Below are 11749 nucleotides of genomic sequence, written 5' to 3' on the forward strand. Positions count from 1 at the left end.
CCCCCCAGGGGGGATGGTCATGCCGCAATCCCTTCTCATCCATTCTCTTCTTGGGATCTTGGGCACACACGCACACATGCCCGGCATGAGTTCCAAGCCACCAGGTCCAGGACTCGAACCGCAGTCGACTACGTGGGAGTCCAGTGACATGGCCATTACGCTAACTGCTGGTTCCCTCATTTACTGTTTTAAAAGTAAAATAGTTGCAGATTTCTAGCCAGACAACCTTCCTCATCACTAAGGGGTCTGTGTGTATCTGGTCTGTGTGTTTATGTGTGTATATACACACACCACATACATGTGTATATATGTATACATATGTGTGCATATATAAAATACATGTATGTGTGTCTGTGTGTGTACACGTGTTTTATATATATGTTTTTCCTTGCCTCTGGCATCTTTCTTAGATTCTTAAAAAGTTTTTCATTTTTAATTTTTTTTTTTGTTTTGAGAAGAGATTTTTGCTATAGGGTGCTTGTGCTTGCCAGAGACAGAGAGAAAGTGAGAAGTCACCCCCTGGGGGGATGGCCATGCCTCAATCCATTCTCCATTTTCCTCTTAAAAATTGGGCATGCATGCACACAGGCCTGGCATGAATTTTAAGCCGTGGGACTCAAACCACCGACAACCATGTGGGAGTCCAGCACCTTAACCACTATGCCACCTTCTGGCTATTCTTTCTTAAATTCTTAATACATTTTATACTTATCTGTACTTTGGTCTCCTGAAGAAATTAGAAATCAAAAAAGGTGGAATGAAGGGCCTTCTAGACAAGGGGGAATAGACCAAAAGGAGACATTGGGTATATAATAGTAATGACCAAAAGAGAATATGTCTGCTCTCGTGTATGTTTGTAGTATACAATTGCAAATACAGAATTCAGGTTCCAAGGAGCTGTATAATAGAAATACAGATTTGGATATAATGTCTAAGAATTATGGAGGAAATAGTTAAGTTTGAGGTAGAAGATGTGAAGAGAGAAAAGAAGGTTGAGGGAACAGGAGGGCACGAAGAAAAGTGGCCAGCAACCATGAGAGGGTAGCTTACATCAATTAATCTATTTTCCTTTTCCCTGACCCAGATGGATAGCTCCCAGTTGATCCACTGTCGGGAGCTTGTGGCACATCACCTTTCTACTCTGCCATCATCCCTGCCTCTAAATTCTGTTTATGTCTACCGTCCCCTCAAGCACACCCTGGTGACCTGTGACAGAGGAGTGTTCAGATTACATCCCTCCTCTGTCCCAGGCCCAGACATCTCCAAGGACAACAGCAATCCAGAAGTGCCAGTCAGAGGTACAGCAGCCTTCTACCATCATCTCCCAGCTGCCATGGGGTGCAAACATACCTCTGCCAAACGCAAAGTGGAGGAAATGGAAGTGGATGATTTCTACGATGGAATCAAACGGCTATATAATGAAGATAATGCTGCAGACAATGTGGGTTCTGTGTGTGGCACTGATTTATCAAGGCAAGAGGGACATGCTTCCCCTTGTCCACCTTTGCAGCCTGTTTCTGTCATGTAGTTTCAATGTTGTTACCTTCAAGTGCAAACTAAGGTAGACTACTCTGGGAATGAGAACATACAAAACCAGGGAGGGAACAGTACCTTATATGAGGAATGTATTGTACCTTATCAGGCTGATTTGAAAGTGAGCCAGAGAGGGGAAAACCCTCATGTACTTGTGCGTCTAATTATAATTCAACATTAAACATTTAAAGACCAAAATAATAACAAAAAAGTTTCAAGTATCCAAAAAAATTTTTTAAAGTTCTTTTCCACTCTTCCTGCTAAAGTTTTAAAATTTATACCTAGAAAAGCCCTGTCCCCAGCATCCTGATTTAACTTCCCTGTTGCTTTTGCTTGCTTCATTGAATACTTAATGAATTTTATGCATGTTGATATATACTCCAATGTCCACTGAATCGGAAACCCTCTAAATTATTTCTTAGCAAGTTAATGAACAAATTATTTCAGTGTGGCAGCCATGTTTAATCCATGACTGTAATTCCAGTGAGTTTGAAGAGGGTACTTCGGAATTGTCCCACATGAATCAGAGGTGGAATAGGAAGTTTTCACATTACCATGTTGATTTTGTCTCATTTCAGTTTTTTGAAGTTTAAAAACAAAATAACTTGATAAAAAGATTAAAAATGGCATGTAATTAGGACACGTAATTAAGATTTGTTGGAAGCATTTTCCACATTTGTATAAAAGAATTTGTGATAAAGTTAATATATCCACCAAAGAAACACATGTAACTAAAATTGGACTTTTTTGTAACTGATCAGTTTTCACTCATTTATAATCAGTAGGAGAACCTGTCTAGATGTTGGGGCAGTTCTGTGATTTGAGTCTGTAACATGTAATAACTGAATTCAGTACCCTAGTTTTTTGTTAACCTATTAGGCTTTTCTTGATAAAAAGTTATTCCCTGCCTCTCCAGCCTACCTGTATTTCTCTTAATGACTTTTGGAGTCTGAGCTCCCTTTGGTCTGAAAGGTATTTCAGTCAGAACTGTGTACTGATGATAAAAGCCTCTGGTAGCAATAAACAGTTGTCCTTAACTTTTGTGTATCTAATGTCTTTTTTATTTAATTTATTTAATTCCACTTGTTATTTCTTATATTGACCAGAGAGAGAACAAGCAAGCAAGCAAGCAAACTGTAGTCAGCTATCTGGAAGTCTAGCACCCTAACCACTATGCCATGTGCTGGTCCCTGTATCTTTAACTTCTTTTTGTTTGGGAAGCATGCTTTTTTTTTTTTTAAGAATTATTTATTTAACTTTATTATTTTCCCATTTGATCAGAGAGCGAGGGAAAGTGAGAAAGGAAGCCACCAGGTCCAGGACTTGAACCACAGTCGGCCATGTGGGGAGTCCAGCACCTTTAAGCACCATGCTACCTGCCAGCCCCTAAAGCATATTTCAACTAAACCTACCGACAATAAAACATGAAGGAAATGGGAGTTGAAAGTGACTGAATAATGTAGATTTGAGACAAAAGGACATTTTTCTTTCCTTTTCTGGTGTTTTTCTTACTGGGGCTGTTTTTGCTTTTTTTTTTTTTTTTAAGAGGTTTTTGCCATGGGGCTTGTGTGCTCACCAGAGAGAGAGAGAAACAGAAAGCGAGAAATCACCCCTTGGGAGGACGGCCATGCTGCAATCCCTTCTCCATTCTCATCTCAGGATCTTGGGCACACACACACATGCACATGAGCCCAGCGTGAGTTTAAGCCACCGGGTCTGGGACTTAAACCGCAGTCAACTGCATGGGAGTTCAGTGACATAGCTGTTACGCCAACTGCTGGTCACTGTTTTTAAACAGTAAATGTTTATCTTCATGGAACTGCAAGGAGAGGCACAGACCTTTACCTAGATAACATTTTTTAAAAATATATATATTTTTTAATTTGCTAATAGGACATGTACACTCACAAGAAAGCAAGCAAACTGCTAAGTTTGGGACAGGAACCATATTGGGCTATATGGGAGTGCAGGGCTTTAACCACCATGCTATCTGGCTCCAACATCTGACTTTTTTGAAATTTTGCCCATTTTGTGACCTCACAGTCCAGTTGAAGGGGAAGTATTTACTTGTGTAAGTTCCTCCCAGGTAATGGGAAGTAAGAACACAGTGTGTGTGAAGATACCAAGGAATTGACTTCACAAATGCATATCTAAAAAAATCTCATTCATCCAAATCATGTTTTTAGTTTTTGGAGTTAACTTTACTTAAATTTGACCAGAGAGGGACAGCGAGAGAGAGACAACTGTGGTCAGCCATGCGGGAGTTGCGCCCTTACCTACCACGCCACCTGCTAGTCCCCTGGTTGTTTTTTTAATTCTGAATTAGAAGCCCCAGGGATTGTGTGTGTTCATAGAATTTATAAAAATGGCATTTAGTGCCTCCCTTAACAGGTGAGGGTGTAGTTTTGTTACGTAAACAGCTAAGAATAAAACAGTCTAGGATCAGAATATTTAACTTGCAGTCCAGTGGCTGCAAATTGAAAGTTAGAGGACAATGGGATTTTCATTGCTTGATCTTAAGTTTTCTAATAGTATTGGTAAATCATTTTGGCACAGAGCATTTTCATGGAATAATAGTGAATCGAGTGGGATGGTTGGGCTCACTCATGCTGCAAATCTTATTTAATCCATACTTCAGTGCAGTGATAGTACTTTGGAGATCTGATGCTCCTGAGCACCCTGTCAGTTATATCTTCACTTTTGTGGTCCTAGATTTGAGCTGCCTTCCACTTGACATACTGTGGATTCTTGGAGAACGTTGACTAGAGATGGAAGTAACATAAATCTTTTTGGACCTTGTAGAATTTTTCATTAAGAGTAGTCCTGCTTTGGCCAGCAGGCGGTAGGGTTGTTAAGACACTGAATTCCCACATGGCTGATCCTGGTTCAAGTTCCAGACTGGGTTTGAAAATCACACCAGGTGTGTGTGCACGTGCATGCCCAGAATCCCAGTTGGAGAAGCGATTGTAGGAGTGGCCATCCCCTTCCTGGGGGATGGAAGGGTGGGTGATTTCTCACCTTGCCTCTCACTGTGTTGTCACCCTGTGACAAAAACCTTAAAAAAAAAAAAGTGATCCTGTTTAATTAGTTGTTTTCCCTGAACCCATTCTTAGTCTGTCCCAGCTTGCTTGTGTTAAATCTTGGCATCACATCATAAATTCTTCCAAGATTGGGAAACTTGAACTTTATGTATCACCTGGTACCTCCTGGTGGTTAAAAATAAAAACTATGAAGCTTCTGGAAAGGCAATATCTTTGATGGGCACAGTAGTTATCACTAATCCTCCAACAGAAAAAGTCAAAGGATCTTCTAGCCCTTGAAGATCAGAGTTAGAAGCTAAGTACTTCATTCTCTGCAAGACTAGTATAAGGTGTGCTTTTTAATTTTTTTTTTCTACTCACATTTTATTACTGTGGAGGGGTAAGGGAGAGCTGGGAATAAGAAATCCTCCCAAATGTCAGTAAGAAGGTCAGATAAAACTGCTTGTCAGAAGTGATCTTGATACTGCCTTTGGCTTTGAAAGGAAGCTAGAGGGTGGTTTGCTCAACTCAGCTGATGAGAATCAGCCTACATTCCCATGGTTGAGGGAATTGGGATGTCGGTGTCTGTCGCCCCCAAGAAGTACTATTTCTTTTCTTTTGTGTTTAAGCCAACCAGGTCTGCGCATCTCTGTACTCTACATACCTGAGTTTCAAACTTGCCAACCTATTCATTCTGGAGTTCTTGAAGGCGGCAAGTTGTGCTTGAACGTGACTGCCTAGAGCAGCATGGGAGCCTTTCACTTGAGAAGCAAATGTGATTAAGTTACTGATGCACAGCGAGGGAGGGAGCTTATCTTCATCTTAATGGTTTCACAATCATTCAGAGATAAGCATCTGCAGTTTACATTAGCAAATTAAGGCTTAGGGAGTCGTCCATTGTTATCTCATGGCCAAGAATGTTCACTAGACTTTTTTTTTAACCCAGAGGGTGTGAGAGCAGAGGGCAGAGAGCACCCCTCCCCCCAAGGAGACTGGTCATGCCTCAATCCCTTCTCTTCCATCTCCCCCTTCCTTTTGGGATTTTAGGCACACACACACACATGCCTGGCATGTTTCTCAAGTTTCTAAGTCCAGGACTTGAACCACATGGTTGGCCCTGTGGGATCTGGCTACCTTCCCCACTGTGCTGGAGAGCTGGCCCTACCAGGCCTCAATTTCTAATTCATCTCAAGCCTTTTACTCTTTTCTATTTGACATCATGAAGGTTTTTCTTGTTATTTTTTAAGAGGTTTTTTGCCACAGGATGCTTGTGCTTGCTTGCCAGAGAGACAGACAGTGAGAGGGTAAGAGAGAAATCATCCCCGAGGGGATGGCCATGCAGCAATCTCTTCATTCTCCTCCTGAGATCTTGGGCATGCACACACACACGCCCGGTGTTTGAAGCCACTGGGTCTGGGACTCGAACTGTGGTCAGCTATATGGGAGTCCAGCAGTGTATCCATTACACCATTTGCTGGCCCAACATCATGAAGTTTTGTCTAACATGTAAATGCTATTTCTAAAGCCTCCAAAATTCTTGAAATTACCCTTTAAAAATACTTATGTTAATAGAACCTATGTTAAAAATACCTTATGTTAATACAAAATAATTATTAAATAATACCTTAAGCTTTGGCCACTAGATGGCACTTTCAAACAGAAAAGAATATCTGTTTAAATTTCAATTTTTTGTCATTGAATTCTTTGAGCTAACAATACATCATTTGTAGTTACAAGTTCACCTTATTTAAGGCAAAGGAAGCCTGTGGGAGTTTTAGCAAGATCAGTCATGGGTAAGGGGCAGATAGTGGCTGGATATCAAATCTCAGACCAAATAAAAAACCAACTAGTTTTACAAATAAAAAATTCTAATCAGTGAGTTGCCTAGAAATATAATGGAGAAAGCTTGAAAACAGCCAAATCACAAAACTTTGCTGCTTTTAGTTTTGAGTTCAATTTGACTAATTGTTAGGACAGACAAGATGAAGTGCATACATACTTAGGAGGTGCAGCTTGCCTCAACCAATTAAACTGAAAGCTTTCCCTCACTATATCCATGAGTTTAGTGTGTTTTTTTTTTTTTTAAGGTTTTATCATAGGGTGCACATACTCCCTAGAGAGGGTCAGTGAGAAATTACCCCCCTCCCCCAGGGAAGATGGCCACATCACAATCCCTTCTCTAGTCACCTGGGGTTTTGGCACACATGCACACACACATGTGACATTCAAGCTGCCAGGTCCAGGATTTGAACTGTGACTTGCCATTTGGAAAGCCAGTGCCCTAACCACAATACCACCTGCTGGCCCCAAGTTCAGTGGGCCCAAGTTTTGTTTTTTAATGTACTAATGTGTACAGACCCATGTGCAGGATGGAGACATAACTCCCTTATTATTTCTTCAGTACTCTTCACTCAAGAGGGTATATTAAGTAACCACGAATGTTTTATACAGAAATTTGAGAAGAGTTCACAACTTTTTAGTTCTAAGGAGCTTCTGAGTTAAGGATGAAACGAATACCTCTCCCTTTCTCTTGACTCTTGGAAGTGTAATCTTCATATAATCAAACACCAGAATTGTTGACCTTATTGTGTTACACAACAGTAAGGCAGGAGAAAAGTATTCTTAATAGCCTTAAGCCTAGTGAACTGGTTTCTCATTTCTTGGAAACAGCCTATGTCATTAGGCAATAAGGCACTCCGGAAAGAAGGGCACCCTTAGGCAAATAACCACTGAAAACTGACTGGTGGGAAATGGCACACCTTTGCTTTTCAGAATATGATCTATCTTCAGCAGACAAATGAGCATAGGAAGGGCTTACCTTTTTCTTTCTCCAAGCTTGCTGTGCTTCTAAGGTACACAGAGGGACAAGTGCAATTCACAATATGTGACTATTCCCTAGCACCTAATGTAGGCCCGGTGCAGTACATAGAATAAGGTATATGGAAAGAGGCAGGGAGCTGTGAGGAAGGTGGGTGGGTACATGATGTGGAAAAGCAAAAGTCAAAATAAAGAGATTGCACGAGTTAAGCCAAGTTCTTTATGGAATGCTATTCCACTCCTCCAGTTTAACACCTTGTGGGACAAAGACCAACCTCTCCCTCATAGTCTCTACCTTCCCTGTTCCAGGTGCCATACTTTTTGTGGTAGATTGAAAGCCATTTAAGTCACATTAACTCATTCACTGCAAGTAACTAACGCAGATACAAAACCTTCTGTTGTACCTCACAGGATGTTCCACTGAAAACCAAAAGATCTTATTTATTTACAGCTACTAGTGAGGCGTAGCAAGATTGGAAAGGGAAGCAAGTGGACATCTAGGCTCACAATTAGTCTCCTCAAATCCTGTCTCTTTGGGTATACCCAAAGCTCTGGGTATACCAGTTGCTTGCCACAGATTGACGTAAAAGCCAGATGGCATTGGTCATGAAGGCTAGATCTCATGGTCTTACAAATTCAAGCACAAAGTGAGCCACACTGCCATCACAGTCAGTCTCTGGGTGGAAAGCTAGTAAGTCACCTGTTGTGCCACAAATTTTATGTAGAAAGGTCACCTATGTGAAAATAATATACTTTTTCAGATATCAAGAACTACTTATGCAAAGTCTCAGTCTATGATAGACCAAGAGAAAAAAAAAAAAAAGAAATTTCATTTGATAAATACTAGTGGTGGAAAAAAAGTTTGGTCAAGCATATCAGGACAATGAGCTGTTTTCATCTGCCCCAGCTCAGCACATACATGTGCTATGCTAATCTCAAGTAGACTATCCAGACTAGTGTAAGAAGACAGAGTCTGAATTTGAAATTAAGGCATGTTTTCTAAAGATTGAATGAAAAATAAAAATCTTGTTACCAATGGAAACACATTCAGTTGGTTCAATTCTCACTGCTTTCCTTTTCCACAATCTAGTTTAAAACTAAATGTTTGCTATTACTGATAATTATCCCTGGAGTGATGTCACATCCCTTAGCCAGCCAGCCAGGAGAACTTGAGGACCTACCAGTGAAAACCTACCAGCTTTACGAACACTTGAGAGAAGGAATGCCTGAAGGAAGAAGCCAAATTGACGATAGTCTATCCTGGGAGGGAGACGTGACCAGGCATGTGGCCAGTGGTATCCATGACTAGTTGCTCTGAGGTAACTGAAAGATGGCCGATCTATTTACAATAACCTCTGTCCCCACATCTCCTCCCATTAAGATGCTATTATACTTCCTCTAACCTGGGGGTTCAAACAGAATAAAGGAGAATAGCAATGAAGAAAGAAATAGTAACTACAGAGTACATTTCTTTACTTTAACACAAAAGTATCATCTAATTTGACTGCTAAATATTCCTTGAAAAGTATCTTTACAGTCTGATGAGGAATGAACTTTTTTAGCGATAGGATAATCTTGCTATGAAGACATCAAAAATAAGGAATTGAAGAATAAGGCCAATGTACTTAGTGATTACAGTGGTTTCACGCAATAGGATCTACATGTTTAACTTACAAAACTGTTAACATGTCATGCTCTGACCCTAGCTGAGGCGTCAGCACCCTGTCCCCAGCCACTGCTCACCTGGCTAGCAGCTTTCTCCCCCTACAGGTTGTAGTGTAATGTGCTGAGGGCGGTCTTGACTCTGAGGTTTTGATCATTTAATGGCTCAGATGAATCTGACTTTATTTGCATGGAATAGTGTCTAGGTAAAGAAAGCTTCTGGCCAGCATGCTCATCCAGTTGCTCTAAAAAACCTCTTTCCAGGAATCCAATGATTCAAGATGCAGGGACTGTTGCTTCATTGTTTTGTCATCCCGCAGAAGCACACCTTGCCATTCTCACACAGGGAAATGCTCCCAAGGAGCGTGAACACCACTTGCATTTTTATGACCTACTTATTATGGGGCTGGAACATGAAGAGAGAAATAAGCAAGGCTAGACAAGTAATGACATTGAAAGGTAACTTAAAATGCATGCCCATGCCCTACAGTAGAAGCGAGTTTGAACACTGTTCCTTGACTATGAACGACTGCCTCAAGAGGTGATGGCTAATAACGTGATCTAGCCTGACTCGGACTCGTAGAGAGGGCCAGCGTTAGAAACCACAGGCTCGCTCAATGGCAGAAGCGTGTGTCTGGAACTGAGTGTATTTTCAGTGACGTATTCCGAGTGCTTTGCCTGCCACCAGGTTTTTTGCAGGCACAGAGGAGGAGGCCACCTGGGTAACTCCGAGAAGACAGTGTGAATCAGAACCATTGTTAACAATACTGATATCTGAGAAAGGACGTGTACTTGTCTGGGCTTCATTTCCCATGGTCCAGGACACATGATGGTCCTGGTGAAAAAAAAAAAATGTGGACACAAGGGAAAGCAGAGCTTCACAATAAATAAAAAGGCAGGGATGGGCCAGAAAGTTATTTTAAGATCTCTTTAAATATAAATTAAGCCCCAGAGGCAGAAAAGTCACCTATCAACACCCGCACATTTTAAACATGATTGAGGCTTGGAGGTCAAAAACGCAGTAACAAAAAAGGAGAATTTTTGGTTGTATCCAAGATGAGGGGAGAGCATATTAAACAGAATTTTGAGGCTTAAATTTCTCCTTGAAGTGAGCTTAAAACTGGCATAGTTTTTATACCAAAAGTTTGAATAACCAATACAAAAACAACTGGCTAACTGGACATTTTTTTCCCTCAGAACAGAATCCCAAACCCAAAACAACTTATAGAAGAGATGCAGGTAACAGAAAAAGAGGCAAATAAAACAATGGTTCCTGAATTTAAAGGAAGGATGCCCACTTCTCTCTCTCAAGAGGCAGATGGTCAGCTGAAAAATAAAAACATCGTATCAATAGAACACTCCAAAAAAAAAAATTTCAACCATCTCTATTCATGCAGTATCTAGCGTTCGGAAAACAAACCAAACCAAAACAAAACAAAACGACAACCAAAAACAAGCAAAAAACCCAAACGCGAATACCAAAACAACCCACAAAACTAATAAAAGAAGGAAAACGTTGCCCAGCTCCTATGACCTGATGATGGTTGAGGATCCTGACTGGGCTGTTCAGAATGCAGCTCAGGGCACAGAGAGGTCGGGAGTTACCATGAGATCAAGTTTGCGGGCCCCGGAGGTAGTGGCCACCTTAAGTTAGGTACATGCTGTCTTCAGTCCGCAAGTTCTTGGGTTGGCAGGTTCAAGACCATGAGAGCTAAGGAAAAGGATCCCAGCACAAGACCTTGGGTCTCAGCCCAAGTTCTCTGTTTCATTTGATTTCCTTTTTTCCTTTTAATTACTATTATGAAGTATTACCACTTTTGGTAGTGCTAAGTCACTTCAGTGTCCACTGTGGGCAGTGGTTTGTAAACAGACATTGACAAATACAACAGCAGTGCAATATTTGACTCGGACTTTTAAAGAATTAAGAGGCGATGGTGGAAATGAGGTAACTCTTCCCCAACACGTGTGAACAGACAGCTCCTGCTCTTCTAATGCGCTATGTCCATTAGGAGAGAGTAGGGCTTGTCAACAGGATGGTTACATAAAGAAGAAGCTACAGAAGAGAAAAGAAAAAGGTTCAGGTTCAAATTTGATTCTTAAAGGCTTAAAAAAAAAGAAAAAAAAATGGAGCATCTCTACAATAAGCTGTGGAAAAACGGCAGCGGGTCAGTTAGAGGGATGCCTTCCACAAGCGTGGCTTCGTGGTAGGCAACAGCAGTGTTGGCAGTGGAGGCCAGGGAAGAATGGGGCACCTCAGCGGGGCACCAACGGGGACGTGGGGTGGGAATGGGGTGAAGGATGGCACAGACGGTGTGTGCAGTTCAGGACACCACATGACGAGCATCTTGGAGACGTTGGTGCTGCCCAACGGCGGGATATGAAGTCTACCACACACAAAAAAGCATGAGACTCTTCCATCCCTAGTTCTTTTATCCAATATAATACACATGTGTACATAAGCATATCAAGCAGTGACTAAAAAAAAACTCACAAAAGGGCACACAAAAGAATGTTTGGGTAAAAATATATTTGCCCTGCTTTATGTCTTGGCACTAGTGATAATATGCATAGGTCACCTGTCCACCACTCTCCTACCTTAACAGACATCAAATTACCAAGCACATCACTAAGTGATTACTTTCATACTTGAAAAAAATGATATGCTTCGCAACGATACAATTATTTTTTTTTTAAAAAAGACAAGTGTCTAACATGCA

The 11749-nt window shown here is 41.1% G+C and overlaps 1 protein-coding gene across 2 annotated transcripts in view; it reads left to right on the plus strand.

Moving 5' to 3' along the window:
• The window catches only part of CCNI (cyclin I), a 22569-nt gene extending 19999 nt beyond the window's left edge, over window positions 1–2570 (plus strand). Inside the window, exon 6 of one of the 2 annotated variants that reach the window (XM_006151476.2) lies at window positions 1085–2570. In XM_006151476.2, coding sequence (XP_006151538.1) covers window positions 1085–1528 — 444 coding nt within the window. In that variant the 3' untranslated portion in view covers window positions 1529–2570. The remainder of the gene's footprint in view (window positions 1–1084) is intronic. The other variant, XM_027773073.1, reaches the window with a different exon arrangement.
• Window positions 2571–11749: the final 9179 nt, after the last annotated feature.

This window comes from Tupaia chinensis, unplaced genomic scaffold (assembly GCF_000334495.1).
Source record: "Tupaia chinensis unplaced genomic scaffold, TupChi_1.0 Scaffold000318_1, whole genome shotgun sequence".
Lineage (NCBI taxonomy): Eukaryota > Metazoa > Chordata > Mammalia > Scandentia > Tupaiidae > Tupaia > Tupaia belangeri.